This window comes from Phyllopteryx taeniolatus, chromosome 10, assembly GCF_024500385.1.
Source record: "Phyllopteryx taeniolatus isolate TA_2022b chromosome 10, UOR_Ptae_1.2, whole genome shotgun sequence".
Taxonomy (NCBI): domain Eukaryota; kingdom Metazoa; phylum Chordata; class Actinopteri; order Syngnathiformes; family Syngnathidae; genus Phyllopteryx; species Phyllopteryx taeniolatus.
Genome location: NC_084511.1, coordinates 28,299,307 through 28,318,043, shown reverse-complemented (window position 1 = coordinate 28,318,043; position 18,737 = coordinate 28,299,307). Strand labels below are relative to the sequence as shown.

Sequence of the window (18,737 nt, the reverse complement as noted above, 5' to 3'; positions counted from 1 at the left end):
CAGGGTTACGAGCCGCTGGAGCCTATCTCACCCGACTTCGGGCGAAAGGAGGACCACACCCTGAACTGGTCGCCAGTCAGTCGCAGGGCACATATACACACACGGACAACCGTTGGCGCCCACGTTCACACCGAAGTCAGGCGAGTGCACCACTAAACCATCAGTGACAACACACACACACGCGCACACACACACAAACATGCAGTGGGTACGGAAAGTATTCAGACCCCCTTAAATTTTTCAGTTATATTCCAGCCATTTGCTAAAATCATTTAAGTTCATTACCCCCTCATTCATGTACACACAACACCTCATATTGCCAGAAAAAAAAACGGAATTGTTGAAATTTTTGCATTTAAAAAGAAAAACTGAAATATCATAGCCATAAGTATTCAGACACTTTGCTGGGACACTCATATTTAACTCGAGTGCTGTCCAATTCTTCTGATGATCCTTGAGATGTTCTACACCTTCATTGGAGTCCAGCTGTGTTTGATTATACTGATTGGACTTGATGAGGAAAGCCACACCCCTGTCTATATAAGACCTTACAGTGCATGTCAGAGCAAATGAGAATCATGAGGTCAAAGGAACTGCCTGAAGAGCTCAGAGACAGAATTGTGGCAAGGCCCAGATCTGGCGAAGGTTAAAAAAAATTCTGCTGCACTTCAGGTTCCTAAGAGCACAGTGGCCTCCATAATCCTTAAATTGAAGCCGTTTGGGTCGACCAGAACCCTTCCTCGAGCTTGTCGTCTGGCCAAACTGAGCCATCGGGGGAGAAGAGCCTTGGTGAGAGAGGTAAAGAAGAACCCAAAGATCACTGGGGCTGAGCTCCAGAGATGCAGTCGTGAGATGCGAGAAAGTTCTAAAAAGTCAATCATCACTGCAGCCCTCCACCAGTCGGGGCTTGATGGCAGAATGGCCCGACGGAAGCCTCTCCTCAGTGCAACACACATGAAAGCCCGCATAGAGTTTGCTAAAAAAAACACCTGAATGACTCCAAAATGGTGAGAAATAAGATTCTCTGGTCTGATGAGACCAAGATAGAAATTGTTGGCCTTAATTCTAAGCGGTATATGTGGAGAAAACCTGGCAGTGCTCATCACCTGTCCAATACAGTCCCAACAGGGAAGCATGGTGGTGGTGGGGGTGTTTTTTAGCTGCAGGGACAGGACGACTGGTTCCAATCGAAGGAAAGATGAATGCGGCCAAGTACAGGGATATCTTGAACGAAAACCTTCTGCAGACTGCTTAGAACCTCAGACTGGGCCGAAGGTTCACCTTGCAACAAGACAATGACCCTAAGCATACTGCTAAAATAACGAAGGAGTGGCTTCAGAACAACTCCGTGACTGTTCTTGAATGGCCCAACCAGAACCCTGACTCCCAATTGAGCATCTCTGGAGAGACCTGGAAATTGCTGCCCACCAACATTCACCATCAAACCTGACAGAACTGAAGAGGATCTGCAAGGAGGAATGGCAGAGGATCCCCAAATCCAGGTGTCAAGAACTTGTTGCATCATATTCCCCAAAAGACTCATGGCTGTATTGGCTCAAAAGGGTGCTTCTACTAAATACTGACCAAAGGGTTGGCTGTGTGATATTTCAGTTTTTCTTTTCTACTAAATCTACAAAAATTTCAACAATTCAGTTTTTTTTTCTGTCAATATGGTGTGGTGTGTGTACATTGTGGTAAAAAAATGAATGATTTTATCAAATGGCTGCAATATAACACAGAGTAAACATTTTAAGGGGGTCTGAATACCACTGTGTGTGTGTGTATATATATACACACATAGCTGGCACGCTGGCTGACTGGTTAGCACATCTTTTCCCCGGGCACTCCGGTTTCCTCCCACATCCCAAAAACATGCATGGTAGGTTGATTGAAGACTAAATTGCCCATAGGTGTGAATGTGGATGGTTGGTTCTATGTGCCCTGCGATTGACTGGTGACCGGCTCAGGGTGTACCCCACCTCCCGCCCGAAGATAGCTGGGATAGGCTCCAGCACACCCATGACCCGCATGATGCCAAGCGGTGGTGGTTGTTATTTTATATATATATATATACATGGAACAAATCTAAACACAACCCAAACCAAAACAAAGACCATGACAGACGAGTTTCAAATATGTTTGGCTAATCGCTTTAAAGCTCTTCTAACGCTGGAAGACACAGATCTGTCAACACACGACGACGAAATTGTAAACGGGATTGTTCAAACTGCACACAAAGTAGCGCCATCAACGAGAAAGACGACAACGTCCAGAATATCTAAAGCGACTCTCGACTTAATGAAAAAGCAACGAGACATGAAGAAAAGGGGCAGCATTGTCAACAAAACTGAATATGTTGAACTGTGCAAGACGATTCGGGAAAAAGATCCGAAAAGAATTGAGAACTTACAACGCTGGTCTTGTTCAGAAAACGCTTGAGGCGGGACTGGAATAAAAAAACGTAAAACGTGCATTAATTCGCTGAAAGAAAATAATTTTTGGTTTGAAAATGGAAGATGGAATGATATGTCACAGCCGCCAAGCAATTTTACGAGTTCAAGAACTTTATACAAACCTATACAGTGACCCTCACCGAATGATTACTGGAAAGCTAAAAGCAGACCCAGTTCCATGTATCCTGAATGAAGAGGTTGAAAATGCTATTAGTTCACTTAAGGCAGGAAAAGCTTGTGGTCTGGATGACATTTCTGTTGAAATGCTTAAGGCACATACAGACAGTTCAACAAATAATCCAACGACACAACGAGTACGAAATGCCTTCATCGACTATGAAAAAGCGTTTGACTCAGTCACCACCACTTCGAAACTGCAGGCGCTAGTAAATCGAGGGACAGAGCCGACCTACAGCAACATTCTACGATCAATAGACGACGATTCTTCAGGTTCAATACGAATTGATGATGAAAGAGTGCGAACAAGTCTAGGAAAAGGGGCCAGGCAAGGCGACAAACTGTCTCCGAAGCTATCTACAGCTTGCCTGGGAGAAATACTTCAAAAGCTCCATTGGGGAAAAAAGGAGTTAGCTCAAATAAACAAGGTGTGTCATTCAGTGAACCTGCACTCTGGTGTGAAGTTGATTGAATGCACCCTGAGACTCAGCCCTCTGGTGTCTTATTTTTCCCTCTCTTTTTGGACAAAGAAAACCAACACGCAAGGACGATTGAAGGTTCCAAGATCTATTGAACATTGACATTATATTACGTCCTTAACACCATACATATAGACAAATACACCAAAACAAAAATATAAATTGCAGTCCTTACAAAGTCTAATGGTCCAAACAGCCTTGGGGTTCAAAGAAGAACTTACGTAGTAGTGTTTTACATAAAACATAATTTGGCCGTCGACTTGCAAACTTTACACAATGAATATGACATTTTTTCAAAAAAATTAAGAGGAGCTTGACATGTAGTTTATCTAAATTCACATTGCCAGATTTGTAAAATCCAAAAAGAACATGGCCACATTTTTTTCCCGAGGGTTCATATTTTGACTTGACAAAATGATTGTCAATCCAAAAAATGTGAGTGTAAATACAATCCCAGAACAAATGGGAGTATTGTTCCCTCTGCTTTAGCACAGACAGAACACAGTGAGTCAATGTTCATCTTATATATGTCGCAGCTTTTTTAAAAGTGACCTCACGCTGTTTTCAATTCAATATTTTCGAGGAAAAACACCAAGTAGTTTTACAGTCTATAGCTTCATACACTGTAAATTATTCCAATAGAAAAGTGGAAAAAAACAAAACATCCCTCACACAATGATTGGAAGCTTCATCCCATAATAGTGAGCATTTATAACCGATGCTTTGTTCATATCGATATGCTTTCACTTTAAAGAAATAGCTGTGACGCGAGACCCGCCCTTTCCGGTCATGTGACGTTTTGTACAGTTTGGCCGCGCGTCTTCCAGTGTTGGCGGGTGTTTGTTGCCTGCCAGACCCGGGAAGGTTGCACTCACTGCTGGTTTCTGTTGCATCATTTACAACAGCATTCACTTCCAAATAAGAAGAAGAAGAAGATGTCTGACTTGGCCAGAGGTGGAAGATGTGACGCGAACATTACCGAGCCAAGGGACAGGTAACTGTATTGACTGGACCTTTATCGTTGAAATTGAAACGACAAGATGGGCACCTCCAGTCTTTGTTGGTTTGTGTCGCTCAGTGACTTTCCGTGTCAGTGTGGTAAACGTGTATTAGCCACACGTCCAACGGATCTTACTTTAATGGCCGTCTTTTCGGTTAGTTGGGCTAGCTGGTCCTTTTTAGTCTATGAACACATTTGCTCTTCCTTTGTTCTGATTGAACTTCGTGGTCACAGAACACGGGCCGTTGTGGAATTGACTACGGCGAGTTGAGCGTAACAGTGCTACCGACAGTGAGCACGAAAGAAACTACTTGCGATGTGAGCAAATGCTAAACATGGCCGAACAGCAAGTCGGAAGTAGCCAGCAAATGGCGGGACAAACAAATGGCCGCTTGTTGTGTCCAACAAAACCAAGCGCGATATACTATTTTCTTGACATACTAGTATACAAATGTATGTGCTAAGAATTTGAGGGATTTCAAATTGTTTGAACCAACACATGGCTTTTTCTGCAAATATGGCTTGTGCGGCTACTGCCATGGTATTTTTTGTCACCGAACTGCCATTGGGGCAGTTCCAAATGCAGTCCCCCCCACCCCCAATTAATTATTCTCCCGTCAGCCAAGGAAAGTGTGTGTAGAATGTTTTACAAACGGCTGACATTGGAAGTACTATATATAGTGTAGAAAGTTAGATTTTCCCTGCTCACTGTTTTGTCTCGTCTTAAAATTAATTTTAAAGCATATTAAAAAAAATAAATAAATAAATACACATACATCATTGTGAATGCATATTGCCCATAACATTAATTGGACAGTCATGGGAAAAAATTATTACACCACCCTTATTTCTTCAGTTTCTTGTTCATTTTTAATGCCTGGTACAACTAAAAGTGCATTTGTTTGGACAACTATGAGCGCAACAAAAAGCTCATAAGAGTTTTAATTTAAGAGATGATATCAAGCGACCCCCGCCCCCAATATGGTCTATGGGTTGTAAATGTATATACGGTTGTGATATAGTGAGGGCAAACTTTTATTTTTTTTATAAGAACGTCTTTATTTCTTTTTTTAGGTCTCGTGGCTCATCACAGTGGTCCCATTGCAGGAAACGAGGGATTGATGGAAGCTTGCGCTCTAGGAGCGATGATGTTAATGGTGAAGATGACACTGAAACGAACAACAGAAATGCCAGGTAAGCGTGTATGTCTGCATTCTATAGATGTACTGTATATACAGTCCCCTCCAAAAGTATTGGAACGGCAAGGTCAATTCCTTTGTTTTTGTTGTTTACTGAAAACATGGGTTTCAGATCCAAAGATGAATATGAGACAAAAGTTCAGAATTCCGGCTTCATTTCATGGTATTTACATCCTGATGTGATAAACAACACTGGACAGAGTACCTTTTGATTGAAGCCACCCACTTCTCAAGTGAGCAAAATTATTGAAACAGACATGATTAAATTAACTTAAAGTGAATAACATTTAGTCTTTGGTGGCGTGACCATTACTTGCAATAACTGCGAGCCATTGACTTCACCAGACTGTTACATTCTTCAATTGAAATGCTTTTCCGGGCCTTTACTGCGCCGTCTTTAAGTTCTTGTTTGTTTCTGGGGGTTTCTCCCTTCAGTCTACTCTTCAGGAGTACCACCCAACTGCCAAGCCGCAGAGGTGGAAATAAAGGCTTACCGCCCAGACGTCACTGCGGCTGTCCCGCACGCAGTTGACCTTTTTATACTAGAGCGCAACCCACGTGCGCAGTTTTGAAAATGTACTGCAGTTCTCCTCCAAGTCGGGGGTGTCGCTACTGCTGGTATTGGCTAGGACACCACAGGGAGTTTCCTCTACATTTTTTGGCCATTTCCGGTAGCCGTTTTTCCTTTCCGGAACAAAGCAACAACAATGGCGACTGTGGAACAGTGTCTGCTAGAACAATGGACCTAGATGACCGGATGAAACGTTTAATTATGCTGCAAAATCGATCAAGAAGGCGGCGGCGTAGATGTTATGTAGAACCAAGTGGAACGCTGAGTACGTCATCACAGCATGTGACTAAAACGGACCAATCACGAGAGATGATCACTGCGGCATTCTACGCGCAGCAACAATTTTTGCCGTGTACGCGTCAAGTGACGCTTGGGGGCCTCGCGGCCCAATGCGTCGGTCACGTGATGTAAGGCAGGCGCGGGAGGATAAAGAGGCCTTAAGTCACTGATCATTGCCTCCATGGTAGCGAATAAGCTACACTTCTTACAAAAGGGGAGGATGAGGAGTGGATAGGCGAAGACGATGTCAAAGCAATGCTAATTGCTAAGCTATCGTGTCATACAGTCGCAAAACATCGAAATAAGTGATTTGGTGAAACAATACACTTGCTGTATATACTTACACATACTGTAGGTCTGGCTGAAGTGACCAACTTTGAACAACAAAATAACAGGCCAATTAATACGTGTTTAGAGATATAAAAGATACACGTCCACACAGGACACCACATCTGAACCGGAAATTAATTCGTACGTCTCTTCAGAACGTGGACAGGTTAAAAGTATATTATTATTGTTATTAATAAATGTTTATACGATAACCTTTATTAGTCTCACAGTGGGGAAATTTGCATCGTTTCCAGAGCAATTGTGGATAGAGGAAATAAATATCGAAAATAAATGGCTTGCAAGCGAAGGCGTAATTACATTTCTTCTTCCATGTACGTTTTGTAGGCGTACAAGAAGTGCATCACACAAAATACAACCCCAATTCCAATGAAGTTGGGACGGTGTGTTAAACATACATAAAAAAGAATACAATTATTTGCAAATCGTGTTCAACCTATATTTAATTGAATACACTACAAAGACGGCAGCATCACCATGCTGACGACTGGTCAGCGCGTCAGCCTCAGAGTTCTGAGGACTGGGGTTCAATCCCTGTGTGGAGTTTGCATGTTCTCCCCGTGCCTGCGTGGCTTTTCTCCGGGCACTCCGGTTTCCTCCCACATCCCAAAGACATGCATGGTAGGTTAATTGACAACTCTAAATTGCCCGTAGGTGTGAATGTGAGTGTGAATGGTTGTTTGTTTGTATGTGCCCTGCGATTGGCTGGCAACCAGTTCAGGGTGTACCCCGCCTCCTGCCCGATGATAGTTGGGATAGGCTCCAGCACGCCCGCGACCTTAGTAAGGAGAAGCAGCTCAGAAAATGGATGGCTGGACACTACAAAGACAAGATATTTAATGCTGAAACTGATAACCTTGATTGTTTTTAGCAAATAATCATTAACTTAGAATTTTATGGCTGCAACATGTTCCAGAAAAGCTGGGACAGGTGGCAAAAAAGAGTGAGAATGTTCATCAAACACCTGTCTGGAACATCACACAGGTGAACAGGCTAATTGGGAACAGGTGGGTGCCATGATTGGGTAGAAAAGGAGCTTCCCTGAATTGCTCAGTCATTCACAAGCAAAGATGGGGCCAGGTTCACGTCTTTGTGAACAAGTGCGTGAGAAATGTTTGGAAATTGTGGACGTCGTGTCCTCCGGGCCAAAGAGGAAAAGAACTACCCGGAGTGTTATGGACGCAAAGTTCAATATCCAGCATCTGTGATGGTATGGGGCTGTGTTCGTGCCAATGGCATGGGTAACTTACACGTCTGTGAAGGCACCATTAATGCTGAAAGGTACATACAGGTTTTGGAGAAACATATGCTGCCATCCAAGCGACGTCTTTTTCATGGACGCCCCTGCTTATTTCAGCAAGAAAATGCCAAACCACATTCTGCATGTGTTACAACAGCGTGGCTTCGTAGTAAAAGTGTGCGGGTACTAGACTGGCCTGCCTGAAGTCCAGGCCCGTCTCCCATTGGAAAATGTGTGGCGCATTATGAAGCGTAAAATACGACAACGGAGACCCCGCACTGTTGAACAGCTGAAGCTGTACATCAAGCAAGAATGGGAAAGAATTCCACCTACAAAGCTTCAACAATTAGTGTCCTCAGTTCCCAAACGTTTATTGAATGTTGTTCAAAGAAAAGGTTACATAACAAAGTGGTAAACATGACCCTGTCTCAGCTTTTTTGGAACGATTCTAAGTTAATGATTATTTCCTAAAAATGAGTTTATCAGTTTGAACATTAAATAGCTTCTCTTTGTAGTGTAGTCAATTAAATATAGGTTGAACATGTTTTGCAAATCATTGTATTCTGTTTTTATTTGCTTATTACAACGTCCCAACTTCATTGGAATTGGGGTTGTAGAAACCAAAACTATTGTGCATACAAACTATCTAATTCAGTCTATCAGCAATGTTGTTTGTTTGCAAAATAGAGTGCTGAGTTTTAATTTTGCCATTTGAGAGCTGATTACCGTATTTTCACGACCATAAGGTGCACCGTATTATTGGGCGGAGGCATAGTAAAACATACGCTAGCTTAAACCATACGGTAGCATGCTAAAGCAATGTTTTTAAAAAGGCAGCGGGAGCAAAACTGAGTTTGGTTGTACTTTATTGAAGTAGTTAACAATGTACACTCGTTATTTTTTGATAGCTCGAACAACAGTGCAAGCAGACACGCTAGCCCGAGCATCCACAATCCATTCACAAATTGTGGCGTAACTCGCCCGGCGCGGCCTCCTCGTCTTCGTAAAGCTGTGTTCGCCATCTGTCATCCATCGCTCCCACGCCGCTCGCAACTTCACTTTGAACGTCCTGTTTACACCGATGTCCAGCGGTTCGTCAAGCCGCCCGGAATGATGGAAAGCTCCGAGGTATTGCCCTCAGTCGAATGGTGACTCTAGAGACGCTTCGCCCGGCTGTTCTTTGCTCATTAATCCATCGGCCACCTCCGCTTCCTCCACTTGCCAACCATGGATTCGTTGATCTTGAATTCTCTCGCGGCTGCTCGATTTCCATGTTCCTCCGCGTAACTGAAAGCTTGCAGTTTAAACTGTGCTTCGTACGCGTGTCTCTTCGTAGGTGCCATCTTCGGAGGTCCTTAGCCGAACTGACGTTTTGCACAATGCACATACTGGCACTATATACCTACTTGGGGCGTGCCTTTAGCGTCCCCTTTCACGCACACCCTTCCCCCTTTAACGTCCGCATGCTGTCCTCAGTCACGTCCGCCTTTCCTCTATAATATAAGCAGCGTGTCGTCAGGAAATGCTCCCAGTCAGTCAAGTGGAGCGCTCATCGAAGTCACACAAGATTATTTACAGATTTTGGAACGCGGTGCACACACAAGGCGCGCCGCATTATAAGGCGCCCTGTCCGTTTTGGAGAAAATTTCAGACTTTTAAGTGCACCTTATGGTCGTGAATATGCGGTCATCTGCTTTACTAGACTTGCGTTTTTTTCTTTGCTACCAGGGTTGAAAACAGAATTGGCAAAGGTGAATTGCAGATATTTTTGATGATGGAACATCGAAATCGCATATACTGGTACTTGGATTCAGGCTGCAACTGCGTCCGCCTTTACAAGATTGATGTCATAAAAACACTAAAATGACACATATAGAAGATATAGTTTATTAACGATTATGATTATGGAAATGTTCTTGACAAAATAAAAAAAATAATGGAAATTTGGACATTGTTCTGGCAGTGAATTTTTATAGGTTAGCAGCCCTGCTGTCTCGATAAATACTATATCGACTTATCGATTAAAAAATTGACACGATCGTTCTTTTCAGACTCGATAAACTGTCGTTTACATGAAACATGATTGGCAGTTGTTAAGGTATTATGACTCAAATACCTGTCAAAAGTTTAGAATTTTTTTTAAGCGCAATTGTTGTGGTGATTCGTTTTTATCTTATATTTTATTTATTGTTCTTTCAATGCAAATGTTAAATGTAGAGTTTAAGTAAATTGTTCTTTTTAAAAGGATGTACTTGAATTATTATGCTCTAATATCACATCAACAATCTCATCGTTTATCGTGACAGTTCCTGGGAAAATATATTGTCGTAAAAAAAAATGTATGACGCCTACTGTCCGTGATCCACCAAAAATGAGTCCGCGGCCCACTTTTTGGTCCTGAGCCACCAGTTGAGAATCACTGATTTAGACTGCATCACTGTGAGAGCCAAACGAGATGTAGTGCACTGTGGCTTCTCTCTTTCTGTATTCAGTTTCGGGCTCGCTGTATAAAATGAAGCACAGCTATAATATGCCCGTGTGATAAGGTGTTAATTTGTGCCTTCTTTTTCTTCTTCTTCTCTAGTTTTACAACTCCAGAAAGCAGAGGCCCAGTGTCTCGGTGTGCCCGACGGGCTGACTGGGGCAGCCAGGTGGAGGATGACGAAATGAGGAGAGATGTGCAGAGAGACATGCAGCGGTAACATACTGCTTCTCTTACTATCTCTTGACCCGCTTGTGTGTATTTACAGAACAAGTTCCAATTCCCTCTCCAGTTTTAAGGTGGATGACATAGTCCGTAAAGCAAATGTAGGCTGACTTTTACTTAGAATTCCTCGTAGCATTGCACAGTGTACCGGTACTATTAAAGTACTGCAATACCGCGCGGTCAAAAACGAAACCACATATTTTTTTAGTCCTGGTACTTCTGTGCAGCTGAATGTGACATAGCATAGAATTGGCAGATAATGAACGGTCTCCCTCAAAAAAGTATCCTTGCTTCGAGCGATTTATTAGTCCCTCCTATAAAATATGTCCAGTATTTGTATGTCGATAGCGAGTGCGCTGCGGTAGACTTTGGTGTACATTATTCAGCCCATGGAGCCCCACACAATAACAGCGCGGCAAGATTCTACTCCTCTTACTGATGTTTGAGCTTTTTCACATGGTATCGTAATCCAGATACTTTATACAAGTATAGTATTTAAGTCAGAATGTTGATATCGTAACAACACTAACTCCTTGTTCCTTTATGAAATATAGCGCTTCCTTCAACTACACTTGGATGGGTAATAATTGATGAGAATTTTCAATGCTTGAGCTGTGGCATTATACAGTCAAATGTTTTTGACTGATTCAGCCATCATGTTACACAGTCAGTCCTCTCTAACCCACTTTATGTTTGCTGTTCAGTTACAGGAGGAGGATACTTGCTGCAGATGTCACTCAGAGAGAGAGAAAGACATCTTCTGGCTCTTCTGGCAGGTGTGTTACTCCTCCAATTTAGTTGATTTATTTTTTTTTTTCCCCCACTCGTTAAATTCACTATTTCTGATGCATTTTTGCAATATGAATTTGCAATCGGATTTGTGCTTGTGTCAACAGATAATTAAAACCTTTTTGTTAGAATATGTATTTGGCCATCACGACTTTAATTTTTCCCAATGATTCTGCAGCTGTGACTCCAAAGAGGGTGAAAACGTAGAAATGGACGAGACTGTGTTGCTACGACGACAGAAACAGATCAACTACGGCAAGAACACATTGGCCTATGATCGATATATCAAAGAGGTTCCCAAGTAGGTCCATTTGAAAGACCCACACGTTAAATAACACAGAAACTGCAGCTGCAACCTGGTATTACTGTAGCTATTTTCTCTTCCGTTACCAGGCACTTGCGACAGCCAGGTGTTCATCCAAAGACTCCCAATAAATTCAGGAAATACAGTCGGCGTTCCTGGGACCAGCAGATCAAACTGTGGAAGGTCAAACTGCATGCCTGGGACCCTCCAGCAGAAGAGGGAGGAGAAGCCAATGCCAATAACGTGTAAGCAAATGTTTCACTTTTCGGTTCCAAGCCAAAACTATTCGTATTCTTTTCTTATGCGTTGTACTTTACCCTCGCAGTGAGGAGCTCCTTCGTGAGGACGTTATGGACATCGAGCTGGACTTTCCGATATTATCAGATTCCGGGAATGGTACATGCTCTTTCACCACGCACAACCTGTCACTGGAGGTGAGATTCCGGCACCGTGCCGGAAACATGGCGCTTTCGCTTTCTCTGCCCGTGGTCAGGGGCTGGGAGAAAATTCAGGAAGAGAGGTCCATTTTTGTAGAGGTGATTTATCCTGTCAAGGCTTTTTTTTTTCCTGTGAGTGGTATGAAGGTCTTCGTGACACAACTTTAGATTTCTTCAATATTTTTCAAGACTTCAACAATAATGGAGTTGAAAAATGAAACTATTAGACAATGTTTTATTAGTTGGCGAAAAGACAACTCGAGTCCTGCGCAGTAATTCACTGAATTCAGTGTTCCAACTTCATAATGTTACAGGAACTTGCATTTTTGAGGTGAATCCAGTATAGTACATTTGTTACATACATTTCAGTTGTATTTAACCTTTTTAAGTACAATACATTTTAAAACTGTTTGATTTCAAACATTTAGGTACAATTTAAATTTTTTACTGTATGTGCAGTAGTGTTGCACCAAGTACCGAAAGTACCAGTACCCTACGGAGGTATTTTGTACCAAGTACCAAATGCAGTCAAATACAAGAGCACTGCACACTAAAAGCTCGACTGAAAACCTTAAAAGCTCGAATTGCACAGTATTACATGCAAGTATGTATAAATCTAGAAATAATGAATATCGTCTGAAAAAAATATTAGACTGTGTTTCTTCTTTCTTGTTCATTTTTAATCCCAGGTGCAATTAAAGGTATCTTTGTTTGGACAAATATAATGAGAATGAAAATAGCTCATTTGTTTTTGACAATTGTGCAAAAGATGCAGAGTCCTCTAGCACTTAGAGCAGTTCGAATGACTAATATTGCAATAGTCCGGTGCAATGATCATTGTGCAAAGGGCGCAGAGACTTGATAATGCCGGTTTTGATGTAATTCTTTTTAAAAATGTCTGTTACGAATTAGCCAATTCCGTTATTACATAACAAAGTTTATCGTAATGTTTTGAATTGATTAAAAATAGTGAAGTCAGACTTTTGGTACCGTGACACCACTAATGTGCAGTCCATTTTAATTAGGTTATTGAGTTTTGTTTTTTCTTCTACATTTAAGTGGAGTTTTAATGTTGACAATGTATAATGTTACAGTTGCTTCCAATAATATTCTTTTCGGAAATAAAACTTATGCCTCGGTTTCCGTGAACATTTGCCTACTACGCTACTGTATTTTAATGTTTATTTTAATGTAAATTAGTGGTACTTGGAGTGCCACTAATTTCTGGAGGTGCTGGTGTTGACGACTTGCTCGACGTCAGAAAGTGCTGTCACCGTACCAAAATTCTGACTTCAATACTACACCTGCATAAATTACCTCAATACTGATACTGAAAGGATACCATGACAAATCTAAAGCAGTGGAATGAAAAGTGACAAAACAACTTTTATGTTTATTTTTATTAATTCAAAATAGGATCACCTTGAAAGTATGTAATCAAATAGTGGTCAGACTCCCCCCGCTAAAACCCTAATCGCTATTCGTATTGACATTGGGGGAGGTTTATTGAATCAATTTGAATCGTTACTCCTTGTACGATTCCAAAACAATAGTCCAACAAATAAAAAATCCAATTTGATTATTTGAAAGCTATCTATTGAACTGGTAAGCGAGGACGTGTGCGTTTTAACGACCGCGTCCCCGTACAGAGGATTTTCTTGTTACTTGAAAATGGCTCCCTTTCACGAGGATCCGTCACCCGTAGCTTGGCCAAAGGTCGAATCCCGGGCGGGTCTGTTTTGCACCCGTCATAAATCCTTTCTTTTTCAGCTCGCCTGCTGGCTACTTATTCTGTTGGTCAAGTAGCCGCTCTCATCGTCTTACACGATGTGTTGGATCAACTCTCCCATTAATTCTCTCTGACGTAGTCGCCCCCGCTAGTGATGCTCCTTTTTGGTTCTGTTGTGGCATTTCCATGTTATCTGTGCAGCTCATTGGAGCTAGGCTAAGTGCAATCTCTCTCTCTCTCTCTCTCTCTCTCTCTCTCTCTCTCACTCTCTCACTCTCTCACTCTGAAACTCAGAAAACAAGCTAGTTTCATCATTTTTCCATGACTGTATTACACAATTTACTCATACTTAATTCTGCATTAGCTTTTAGTGTCGAGTATTAATTTAAATTAATTTTTAATCCGTAGTGTTTAATGACGTTGGTCCTCCCTTTGAAGCTCAAACTGTTTCATGTCTGTTGGACGAATCCTCCCATCTCCAAAAGCCTCACTTTTCAGGAAACCAAAAAAGCCATTAACATTGCAACGGCAAAGAGAGCAAGCCATTTTCAACACGAGTTGCAAAGATTCACCAACAACTAGATGAATCAAATTAATAGAACAATTTTTGATAATCAGCATGAACATTGGAATTGTCTAAATCTGAATTTCGGCCTCTCAATAGTAAATAATTATTTAATAAAGGAGACTTACCTTTTTTTCTCATGAAAGTGAGACATTTGCAAACCTCTTTTACTTTGGAAAACAACATTTTTGTCTGTTTACTGACCTGCATAATCAAATTGGGCATTTTGTGCACTGTCAATTTCAAATGATGTCCTGTTTTTGAATAAAGGGAGAGAAATAAAATCTTTTTATTCCGATTAATTGAATGACAATAATTGACAGATCATTCATTCATTTTTCCACACCGCTTATCCTCACTAAAGTCTGGAGCCTATCTCACCTGACTCTGGGCGAGTACGCCCTGAACTGGTCGCCAAGCCAATCGCAGGGCACATGTAAACAAACAACTATTCACATTCAGACCTACAAGCCATTTAGAGTCTTGAATTAACCTACCGTGCATGTTTCTGTGATGTGGGAGGAAACCCGAGTAACCGGAGAAAGGCAAACTCCACACAGGTGAGGCCAGATTTGAACCCAGGTCCTCAGAACTGTGAGGCAGATATGCTAACCAGTTGTCCAGCGTGCCGCCTTAAAATGATTACTTATTAAAAACAGAATTCCGTTGACAATGTAGGGCACTAATATCAGCTCACTGACTGAAATATGCTAACAAACATGAGCCCATACAGTACTGGTGCAGACATCATTTAAAGTGTGCATTACTGTTTGGGCAGAAGGGGACAAACAAATGTCTGAACGCTTCAATTTTTCAGATGTTCTGAGTCCATTTGTTTTTGTTTACATTTTGTTGGGCACAATAACTGCTCGTGTAGTTCATATTGATGATGAGTAGATGGCCATGGGTTCCTGTATGTGAAGGATTTCGTGTCGAATGTGTTGTTTCAGGATGATGACTGCGCAGGAACTCCAGTCAAAATGCAGAAGACCGAAACCACAGCAGAGCTTGACATGGCCTAGCTAATTGCTCACCCTGTTGTTGAATGTTCATGCACATCTCAAATATTTTACTTTCGCTCCCTACAACAGTAAAACTGATATATATATTAAAAAAAAAAAAAAAAAAAAAGCCTCTGATCCAGGTAAGTACTATTGGATATACACATTGTGTTACAAATACAAATATACACATGACTCAGGGATTGTTTCTTTACAGTATTCTATCCATGTAATTGGTTTATATGTTGGTGTTCAAAGAAGCACTTGCAATGCATTCTGTTGTGGAATGTGGGGGAAGTTAAAAACAAATGTTTTCATTTTAATGGTTGTCAAATTTGTGAGTAGTGTACAATTTTAAAAGTGAAACGGCACTGGGCTGCTGTTTTTTTTAATAGAAATGTAACGTTTTGCGGTGTTTGTTTCTTTGTAAAGACTTTGAAATAAAAAAAAAAAAAGAAAACTTGTATGCTGTACCATCTTTAATACAGTAGATCAGAATCATCTTTATTTGCCAAGTATGTCAAAAACACGCTGATTTTGTCTCCGGGAGTTGGAGCCACTCTAGTACGACGACAGCCGCGGGAAGTACGTCCTCTGCTGGGCCTTTTATGAGGATGGAGTTGATGTTGAACTCCCACTTCAGGTCCTGAGACTTTAATTTTAGCAGGGGACCTGTGACGCTCTTGAGGCGGGGGAATCGTCGCTTGTAATTGGTTAGCGATTGGAATGCATGCCAGACTGACTAAGTTTTTTTTAATTACATCTGAGCACCACCGCCTCCAAAGTTGCAAGTCTTTTTCCAAACTTTGTGGTAAATCACCCAGTATGATGTGAGGAGTAACATTTCTCTCTGGAGTAAGTCTCCACTATGTATACAGTACGTGTGCATTACATTAGTTAATTGTCGAGAGATTTTTTTTCCCAGGGCCGACCGAGGCAAACTATTGGTAGTAAAGAAGTACGATAACCGTTTGGAACAGATATTCATTTGCAGTAGAAAATAGTTAAAATTTTGAGTAATGAAAACACCAACACTTTGTTTAAATGTTTTTGAGCATGTTCATTAAATAGCTTTTCAAATTTGCAACAGTTTTCTTTTTTTTAATCTTGTAGATATCTTTGTTTTAGAATTCTGACCAAAAAGTGGAGGGAGCTCCCAGGCTCAGCAGCATGTCTTATGAAATGGAATGAAAACTTAAACCATAAATAGCTCCCTAAAGTTTTCTACAGTAAATACAGTTTTTAAAATTTCAATGTAACTCAAATAATCTTTCTCTTTGTTCTATATTCAAACGAAAAGTGCAAGAAGTTCCTATGAGGATCGGCAGCACCTCTTCGAACGTTAACGGAAAATGGAAATGCAGTAAATTGTTCCCTGAAGTTTACCCAGTTTTTAATTGATCTCTTGGTCAGCTGTCGGTTAATTAAAAAAATGCTGATATGCGACAAAAAGTCGAATATTGGCGCCGATAATCGTCCCGGCCAATAATTGACATATCCCTAGTTAATTGCGATTAAGCTGTGAAGTTATTAGGTTTGAAAAAGTTGACAAAAAAATACATTGGGTCTGGGGGGATCCCGGGCCCCTGCAGAAAATTTATTTTATTTTAACATAAATTAAGCAATCTGGAAGACTGAAGAGTACAATAAGGCAAAATCAACAACAAACAAATACATGCAAAAAAGCATTTATTTGCACCGTTGATGTGCAAACGTAAGATTGAAATCAAATTTGGCACATTTCTTCGCTTTTTTGTTTTGGCCTTCAGCTTGAGCCGGGCCCATCTCCACCTGTGCCACATGAATAGCATCCTCCTCTTTAAGCACTCATTCTGGAAAAGAATGGACTCAAATCATTGTCAGTTTCACTTCATTTTTCACTATTACCAACTTCAAAGGCTAACCCCAAATGCATCCTCCAGGAAAATAGTAAATACAATATTTTTCTGTTTTTATTGTCCATTTCTGAATTTGAAGTTAGTTCGTTCCGCATTGTGAGATAATCCAGAACATCGCACCGTCGCATAATACATTTAACATGAACGTCCATAAACTAATTAGATAATTGTAATTGCGTTTCCTATCCTAGCAGATCAACTCTTGTCGCCGATGTTACGTGTGCTTCGCGGTTCCGCTGGGACCGCAACCGGTACCACGACCCGCAGCACCTCAAATGCGAAAATACAAAAGACCAGTGCAACAAATACGACACGGGCTGATCTGTTGAGCAAAAATGTTGCTCAAACGTAAGAGTAGCATTAGAGGAAGTCCGCTCCAGAGGTGGGTCGAGTCCTCAAATGTTGTCCTCAAGAGGGCTGTTACTTGACAATAAAGTGAAAGTAAAAGGTACTCCTCGAAAAAATGACATGACTTAAAAAGTACACAGTGAAATAGTGACTAAAGTACTGAGTAAAGGACTACTTTACTTGTCCAAAAGTAGGTCCCGAGCGCACAGGCGGAACCTCAGGCCGATCCACTCGCATATATTAGTCCGCCGTGGAGTAATATTCCCAATTACGTCTGTGTGTGGTACGGCACGTTGGGCGACAGGTTAGCACATCTGCCTCACAGTTGTGAGGACCGGGGGTTCAAATCCCGGCCTCGCCTGTGTGGAGTTTGCATGTTCTCCCCGTGCCTGCGTGGCTTTTCTCCGGTTTCCTCCAACATCCGAAAAACATGCATGCTAGGTTGATTGAAGACTGAATTGGCCGTAGGTGTGAATGGTTGTTATTTTGTATGTGCCCTGCGATTGGCTGGCGACCGGTTCAGGGTGTACCCCGCCTCCCGTCCGAAGATAGCCGGGATAGGCCCCAGCACGCCTGCGACCCGCGTGAGGAGAAGCGGTACAGAAAACGGACGGATCGACAACTCTGCATTTAAGAATAGGATCGCTCATTCACAACGTTGAACACGTTCAACATAGTTACAGCATCTGTTGAATATTTAACTTGTATTTTAATCCCCAAATCAAATGAGTTCATATCGTGTAGCTGCTCAGTGCACAATATTAACTGCAATTTGACTACAGTACACTGCACTACTATTCCTTCACAGGGCAGCAGACTGGAGCTATTTTTTGTCCTATTGTATCTGTCTGCAGTGTGCAGCATCTCCTGGTGGTTACGCCCACTCGTCTTGGTTACGCCCCCACGTGCCTGCGAGGCGGCCATGTTGGGAAGCAAAACATTTACGAGTTTGGAATGGCATTGTCTGTCAGTGGCTGAATAATTGCTTCAAAAACCTTTTGAATTGGTGTCATTGACTTTGGATTTCTGGATCTGAGACTGTTTCAATAATTTAAAATACTATAATTACGTATTTAATAAAGGCATATATAACACACACACACACACACACACACACATATATATATATATATATATATATATATATATATATATATGTATATATATATATTATGAAAATTGCTGAACTATTTTCACCCTGACTGTGTGGCGT

At 41.5% G+C, this 18,737-nt stretch overlaps 1 protein-coding gene across 5 annotated transcripts; it reads left to right on the top strand.

The window, feature by feature from the left end:
• Positions 1 to 3,889: 3,889 nt before the first annotated feature.
• On the top strand, positions 3,890 to 15,742 carry slbp (stem-loop histone mRNA binding protein). Of its 5 annotated transcripts, none has more exons than XM_061788066.1 (8): positions 3,890 to 4,103; positions 5,217 to 5,303; positions 10,331 to 10,444; positions 11,158 to 11,229; positions 11,421 to 11,543; positions 11,636 to 11,791; positions 11,872 to 12,082; positions 15,228 to 15,742. In XM_061788066.1, exons 1-8 carry the CDS (start codon positions 4,045 to 4,047, stop codon positions 15,297 to 15,299), a joined length of 894 nt encoding a protein of 297 aa, XP_061644050.1. In that variant the 5' UTR covers positions 3,890 to 4,044; the 3' UTR covers positions 15,300 to 15,742. The 5 variants fall into 5 exon arrangements, with proteins under 5 accessions (XP_061644050.1, XP_061644049.1, XP_061644048.1 ...); XM_061788065.1 differs by having other exon boundaries at positions 3,891 to 4,103; positions 5,184 to 5,303; positions 11,164 to 11,229; XM_061788064.1 differs by having other exon boundaries at positions 3,892 to 4,103; positions 5,184 to 5,303.
• Positions 15,743 to 18,737: the final 2,995 nt, after the last annotated feature.

Excerpts from the sequence above, each read along its gene's own strand:
- slbp (XM_061788064.1), top strand. The coding sequence starts at position 4,045 with ATGTCTGACTTGGCCAGAGGTGGAAGATGTGACGCGAACATTACCGAG. Across the intron at positions 5,304-10,330 it reads ACGAACAACAGAAATGCCAG|TTTTACAACTCCAGAAAGCA; the intron begins GTAAGCGTGTAT and ends CTTCTTCTCTAG. Across the intron at positions 11,230-11,420 it reads TCTTCTGGCTCTTCTGGCAG|CTGTGACTCCAAAGAGGGTG; the intron begins GTGTGTTACTCC and ends ATGATTCTGCAG.